The following is a 7,140-nucleotide window of genomic DNA, read 5'->3' as shown; positions in this document are numbered from 1 at the left end:
GAAGAAAAAGAAAAAAAAGGGGGGGGGGGTATTGAAAGAGATTTACATTTAAAATTTTCTTATTGCCAACTTGATTTCTGACAGAACACGGGTATCACATCATTCATATAGCCTTGAGTAGGACATGGGTTGCTCGTTGTTGTTTAATTATGTCTTGCACATGTGCCTTTTATTCGCAAAAAGAAATGGTGACTCCTGGATCAACAACTGTAATAAGGGACCAAAAGGATCATGCGGTCATCAATGCTTTAGTTAACTAATACAACAATGTTTTGCTCGTGCTTTAAACAACAGGAAGAAAATGATGTTGAGCACAAATCAGTAATCTAAAGAATGAAGTTGAGGCAGGGTTATGGTGGCAACTAGTGAAGGAAGGCCGTCATTGAGCAGCAGTTGTAAAGAGTGGTTGGCAGCAAAGATTGGAGTGGATATCAGAGGGAACCGGCATATGAAGTGAGGAAGCAAGGCAATGAATAGTCAATCCTAGGGTGTGGTAGGAATGGCTATAGGCTGATTGATGTGGGAACAAGTTCAGTTTTCTTTTTCGATGAGTCGGTATGCATCCAATAGTGTTGCAATAGTATTTAAATCTTTGTCCAAAAAGATTTTTTTTTTTTGCAAACTAGTTTTAGTTTCTTTAGATTATTACAATAATTATAAAATTACTTAAATGTACATCTTTTTGTATATAATGTTATATTAAGGATATCTTAGGCAATTCAACTATACAGGACCTTGTGCCCACTCACAACTGCTGTTCCTAAATCCATGTGAAGGGGACTTTTGTCCTATCTATGCATCCATGGTGGAAGAATCCCTAAATAAAGAGACCCAAATGGACAGTCCCTTTTGGAATATCTAAATAACAAACGAAGTTATTGGCATTGCCAAAATATAATATATACACACTTTACAGTGCTGCATATGTGTAGTAGATCGGTGGTTTCTCCGTTAATCATTTCACATTGTTTACCATTGCATATTGGCTGAAGTTTTTATTGCCAATGTTCTATTGCATATTACTGTGAGAACCACTTATTTTACTTATCGAGCTTCCTGTATGTATTTCAGAGAGTTTGCAAGTCTTGTTGATCGATCATGGAAGATGGAGATGGGTGGCAACCTCAGAGAGGAGTTAATTCCATTGTAGATTTGTAGTTCATACTCGCTGCCTTTTTATTAGCACCAGATTCTGAGGTTTGAACCATAAGCTTCAAGTGCTTGATGTATTTTCTACTTGCAACATGATGACATATGTTAAAAGAATAAAGGAAAAGGAAATTTAACTATTCGGATATCTCAAAATAGCTTAATTTTGTGGGATATTTGCTTGTTGACCATGTGTTAAGGTCATTGATGGAGTAGTGGTCTAGGGTTCTGTTAGGGACCAGGCCTAAGTTATGGGCCTTAGTATTTAAGAATAACAATCCGTTAGTTGATTGACGGCTATAAAGAGAGAGTTAGAGAGGAGTAAAGGTGATATAGGAAATTAGTCACGAGTCTAGGAGAACAAGGGATATCTCAAATATCCCTGACCTTTTTATTTCTCTATTCAGCAACAATACATGTTCTCTAGATGGGACTGTCGGAGATGACTATACGATTGATATTAATGAGAGATTGTTGAAGTGATGTCACAACACCACTATGGACCAACTGGAGTCACAACATGGTTAGCTGGAAACAACTAGGAGGCTCAATCATCATACAAAATCATCGTAGCTCCTATTCATCATGATGCTGGATACTCTATCGAGAATGGGGGAAGCAGTGGCAGATGAATATTGTTGTAAACACTGGCAATGACAGGTGGTATTAACACTGGTTGGAATTAAAAGGACATTGGGGTAGGCTGCATGGAGGGAGATGAGCGGAGTGTTGTGGTTTCCAACCAGAAGGATGCTGGAAAAAGACACCAGTGTGATGAAAATAGTATCCTTTTGACTTGGAAAAAGAAGAGAGTAGTTGTGCATTTGGTTTGTTGAGGTTGATGATGATGATGCAGTTGTTACCAAAAGAAGTCGTTGGCAAAGAATTGCATTGGAAACTAAGGTCATATGCAAAAAGCAGCCATGAATTGACAAAAATTGGTGATTGGGAGTTTGAAAGTCTGAAAAGGCCTGTGACATATTGAGTTCTAATTCGTGATACAAAAGCTATTCTGAGGTTAGGCAAGGCTGCTTTTTACAAAGTAGACATGGATTTTTCTTGACTACAAAATATTGAAATTAAGGTAGAATAGAGGCCTATAGAGGATAGAAGCAAAACATTATGACTAAGTATCAGCTCAAGGGAGAAAGAGATGAATAAGTGCTTAACAGGCATTTGTTTTAATGACACAATTAATACAGGATATTAATCATAGTAGTCATGTCAGGGAACATGACATATCCCATCTTCTTTTTCATATTTTTCTTTCTCATCTCTCTCTTTTTATCCCCATGATATTCCTTCGGTCCTTCCTGTCTTATCCTTGCTTGCATGTCCCTTATAATAAGTTCCAACCATTGATCTATTGTAAAATTGAGGGGTCAGATTTAGTTTAGTTTAGTTTCTTTTTTTAATATTTTATTAAATGACATTAATGTCAATTGAATCCAATTCAATGAGTTAAGATTAAATGACATCAATGTTATCTTTAAAGTTACACTGTTTTTATCTATCTATAATAATTTGAATCAATCAAACCGTTGATTTATAGTCACCTATCATGGAGATCATTGTACCAAATTTTGTGAAAATTGAATATCAGAAGCCTAAATCTAATTCATGCATATGTCAATCTTGAGTGTTACCATCAATTTTGATCTATAAAAAAATATATCAAATGATTTTAGATTGTTATGAAATTTTATAGATTTGATTTACAATGAATAAACTTCTGATTGTTGGTAGGTTTTGTAAAAATTTACTTTGAGACAAAGTTATTGAATAGTGTAACATTTTCTTAAACTTGCACTGGTATCATTTGATCCTATCTTAAACGTTTCTACTGCCTCTCGGTTGCTTCCCTTCTCTCCTGGTTCTTAGTTGTTGATGTTTGATTAGGGTTTGGTTCTGTACTTCTCCTTTTCCCCTATGATGGTTGACTTTTATTTTATTGGATTGTTGTTTATACTTGTACATTGGATTAATTGTTTATTATGAGTTTAAAGCACAGACTATGACTTATGATTTATAACAAAGAATGTATCAATTGTGAGCATACACATTATTTTCTGTTTTTCTTGAAATAGTGGCTATCCCAGAATTTACTATCCCATGGTGGCATTTTGGGGCCAGCCACTCTGCACCACTATCCGAGATTGACCACTTCGATACTAAAGCTGGGATAAAATGCAGACATAATAGGCACTGAACAAACTTTGTAATTATGAGTTGCCTTTCTTGAATTTGATGGAAGAATGATTCATGAGAACCAATAAGAAAATAGTAGAAGTAACTGATGTCTACATATAAAGTATGCATACATGAAACTCACAACCTTAATGCAGCATCACTTCCACTTGGAAGTACACATATAAGATCATCATAGTATTATGAAAGAGTAGATTTTACAAGTCTATTATAGAGGCTCAATGTCAATGCCTTGCACTTTCTCACAGCTTAGGTAGCTACAGCTCCAGCACCAAGTCTATAATGCCAAAAATTGTAAATGGGTTAAAATACAGATATATGAACTAATTATAATGCAATTTCACATATATTATGGTGCTTATTGATGTTCGATTTCGGTAAAATTTAATATAAATTCACAATGGTTGGGTAATTAAAATATATATCCTATAAAAGGTTATAAGCTGTATAACTTTATTAAATTGATACATGCATCATTTGATCCTAATTCATATATATATGCTGATGAAAGATTTGTGTAAAAGTTTGATGTGTGCACTTAAATGTGTATGAGGAACTGTATGCTAGAGAGATAAGTACTTACACTCTGCATCTGTTTTGATCCAGTGCTCATTGTTTGCAGTTGAAGTACTGCAACTAAGCCCATCTTGTGGCGGGTTCCAGATGGGCTCACAGTTTCGGGAAGACTTTGTTGACTTGGTGTCCGAATTAACTCTTCTGCCTTTGTCTGGGTTTGTGGGGTCTCTGTTCTGATATTCATGGCAGCAGTCATGAGAAGCATCCTTAATCTTATCTTTGTTGGGTTTAGCAAAATCCTTTGCAGTTACGGTGTTCTCAGGATAGACTTTTCTGTGAAACATTCGTAGAACCTAGATATCCAAATGAAGCAATGAAATTATGATATGATAGATTGCTTTCAGCATATATTGAAGACATATATGTTGGATTCAGAGGTTTGCAGATTATTTTGGTACCTGAAACTATTCTGCCAGATGCTAAAACTGTTCAACTTGGAATGATATTTAACATATGACCTTCAGTGTTGTTAGATATGTTGAGTCTGACCCAAATCCCTTTGGCTAATTTTCTTCAGTCTTGTTACGAATTTTAATTCTTTAAGTTGCTTTGATTATCTTCTACGGCGAGTTCTATAGATTCTCTATGAAAGAATTAACTAGCAAATTTTTTGTTTGTTGTTTTTTCTTGGCTAATAAATTTGAGTAATAAATTATTTGCACAATCTGGTTTCTATATGTGTTTGATTCCTACTCTCATTGTATTCCGGGTGACCAAGAAACAAACATGCATTAAAATTTTCATTAGCTAACTTTTAGATGCCAAGGCAATAATCATAGGCAATGGAGATGGGGACAACCATTGAATTTGATGTTAAGTGCAGAAGATCTGGTAAAGACCTACCTTATGGAGCTTTTTATTGGTTGAAGTAGAGGCGGCATCATCCCTTGCAGCAGTATTACAGCTTTTTGAAGAGACATGGACTTTTTTCAACATCTTTCTCATAATATGCATGGCAGACTTTTGTGTTTGCTTGATTTGTGTTTCTCCTTTTTCTCCTGTCTCTATAGATTCTTGACTTGTCTTTGTCCTACGAAATAGCTCGGCAAGTGATGCCCTCTCTTTCTTCACTTCTGTTGTCTCTGGAAGTTCAAGTGATGACCCCAATAAATATCCTTGCAGTGGACACACAGCTTTGTTTGCATTGTCTTCAGCTTCAGATCCATCTATTTGCTTGCTACTAAGTGTGATAGTGCTTACTTGGCTGTTTCTTCCTGAAGATTCGTAGAAACTTTCTTCCTTTTCAGCCTCAAGAAATTTCTCAAGCTCATAACTAATGAGCTTCAGATCATTTTCCGTCACCTCTGCATTGTTCATAGTTATGTCTTCAATAGGCATGGGAAATGTTGGTGTTGCTGGTTCATTGTTGACTGTTTCTATGCCAAGAGTTCCAATTGTTAGAAAGCCTTCAAAGAGCTCGGAGATGGCTGCAGGTGTTTCTTGTTTGGACTCCCCTTCAACATCAAGCCCCGAATAAGATGTCAGACTTTCTTGATGGTGTGGCTTTAAGAAGCCGGGTTGATTCATGGAGCCAAAGCTTGGCATCATGTGGGAGTATTGGTTGTCACATGTTGGCTGTGGTGTAAGACAACTACAAGGGTTTGCTGAAATATAATTTCCAAAAGAAAATTAGTGAGCTGGTGAAATTATTAATGAAGATAATCTCAATACTTCCCATTGCTCTTGTTCTCTTGAAAGAGGAATACCAAACATGGGAAAAGGAAAAGTATAATAAGTTGAATTAAATGTCAACAAGAGATAGTGGTTAGTGATGTACAGGAAAATTTTATCTGCAGTTGGTTAGTGAATGCATCTAACATGTTGAAAAGAGATGCATATTTTCAAGTACATTAGTGTTCCTGATCTGGTTAAAATGCCTAATCTGCAAAACACCTGATGTTTACCTTTGTGGTTCATATATATTAATGCAGCTCAGTAATATCATAATTGCAAGAGAAAAAAGTAGTGGAAAAGAGAAAATAAGCACAGGTGAATGAATACCAAGTGTGAAATCCTTGAAAGGATCAATACTATTCTGCCGAAGCTTTCGATGCACCCACTGGAATATCTGCAACAAGGAAAATGATGATGATGATGAAGCTGAAGGATTGAAGGAAATGTTCCATGCTAATTTGACATAGGTTAGACACATACCTTCATTTTGATCTCTCTCTTTTGTTGATATGTGATGACTAAGGTTTTCTTGACTGAGATTATGCTGGTGGTATATATAAATGTCCAAATCGGAAAGGTATTTAGGATTGGTAGGGTATGATTGATTAAGTAAAAAGCTCAGAGGACTTTCCAGTCTGAATCTAAATGGGTTGGGAATAAGTAGATACTAGGAGTCTCAGATATAAGTTTACATAGATAAAAACATATAGGTAGAAACAACAGTTTGGTTGGGTATTCATTTCAAAATCTAATCAGGTGGGCAAATTGAAGGTGGAATGTCTACCATTTTGCCATTTGTCTATGCTTTTGTCTCAGTACGATATTTCTTTAAGTGGATCACACACGTAAACAAGTTGATAACCCCCCAACGAAGCACGCTGGTTCTTAAATGCTGAAGCACTGTCAATTTCAGAGAATGATGCTCTGCACATAAAATTTACTAAAATTGTTTGATTGATGGCTGTTTGATTAAGAAGCCCCACTTAAACTGACCACTCTACAAAATAGTAAAGTACTATGTCTCAGTTATTGCTTCTAGATGCATCCAGTTACATTTTCCAGAGGTTTGGATTATAAATTCCATTGTCCGACAGTTAGTTATAACACTAGGCTAAAATTTCATACAATTTGTCAAGTTGTGATAGGATTATGAAAACCTGAGTAACAATTGTGTGGTTTTGCAAACTTTACACCCCCCAATTGTTCAGTTAGCTCCTTATACAGGGTTGCGCACTTTAGTGGTAGTTGCTTAGATTTTGGATGATGCTTCAAAGTTCAAACATTATGAGAACAATTTGTCATGATTCATCTGCATGGATTAGGCTATCATTTATTTATTAATTATTGTAGGAGCCGCAAACACTAGTGAAAAAAGGAGGGGGGGCATATATGGTCATAAATGAATAATTGAATATGACCCCAAATGGGTAATATACATGACCTTTGGTGTGAATACTACACTGACTGAAGTAAAAGCCCCCCTTTGCTTAATTATTGTATTTTGGTTTTGTTAAAAATTTAATTTTCACATAC

General features: G+C 35.7%; 2 protein-coding genes across 6 annotated transcripts in view; one reads left to right on the top strand and one right to left on the bottom strand.

Moving 5' to 3' along the window:
- LOC107605002 (ABC transporter I family member 11, chloroplastic) overlaps positions 1 to 4,440 on the top strand; it is a 9,453-nt gene extending 5,013 nt beyond the window's left edge. Inside the window, exons 9-10 of one of the 4 annotated variants that reach the window (XR_001612443.2) lie at positions 295 to 555; positions 1,072 to 1,291. Coding sequence is in view for 3 of the 4 variants with exons in the window: in XM_016306735.2 (XP_016162221.1) it covers positions 1,072 to 1,150 (79 nt within the window). In the remaining variant the exon portion in view is untranslated. Of the gene's footprint in view, positions 1 to 294; positions 556 to 1,071; positions 1,292 to 3,963 lie in introns of those variants that run through there. The other 3 variants (XM_016306735.2, XM_016306734.2, XM_021104881.1) reach the window with 3 other exon arrangements.
- On the bottom strand, positions 3,067 to 7,089 carry LOC107605003 (protein LAZY 1). 2 transcript variants are annotated; one of them, XM_021104879.1, is made up of 5 exons: positions 6,088 to 7,088; positions 5,935 to 6,001; positions 4,777 to 5,537; positions 3,941 to 4,226; positions 3,067 to 3,634 (listed from the first exon to the last, which is right to left on the bottom strand). In XM_021104879.1, exons 1-5 carry the CDS (start codon positions 6,091 to 6,093, stop codon positions 3,615 to 3,617), a joined length of 1,140 nt encoding a protein of 379 aa, XP_020960538.1. In that variant the 5' UTR covers positions 6,094 to 7,088; the 3' UTR covers positions 3,067 to 3,614. The 2 variants fall into 2 exon arrangements, with proteins under 2 accessions (XP_020960538.1, XP_016162223.1); XM_016306737.2 differs by having other exon boundaries at positions 5,935 to 7,089.

The sequence above is a fragment of the Arachis ipaensis genome, chromosome B06 (assembly GCF_000816755.2).
Source record: "Arachis ipaensis cultivar K30076 chromosome B06, Araip1.1, whole genome shotgun sequence".
Classification (NCBI taxonomy): Eukaryota; Viridiplantae; Streptophyta; class Magnoliopsida; order Fabales; family Fabaceae; genus Arachis; species Arachis ipaensis.
This window is presented reverse-complemented; position numbering and strand designations above follow the sequence as displayed.

Excerpts from the sequence above, each read along its gene's own strand:
- LOC107605003 (XM_016306737.2), bottom strand. The coding sequence starts at position 6,085 with ATGTGTCTAACCTATGTCAAATTAGCATGGAACATTTCCTTCAATCCT. Across the intron at positions 5,538-5,934 it reads TTTCAAGGATTTCACACTTG|CAAACCCTTGTAGTTGTCTT; the intron begins GTATTCATTCAC and ends ATTATATTTCAG. Across the intron at positions 4,227-4,776 it reads CCAATAAAAAGCTCCATAAG|GTTCTACGAATGTTTCACAG; the intron begins GTAGGTCTTTAC and ends TTGGATATCTAG.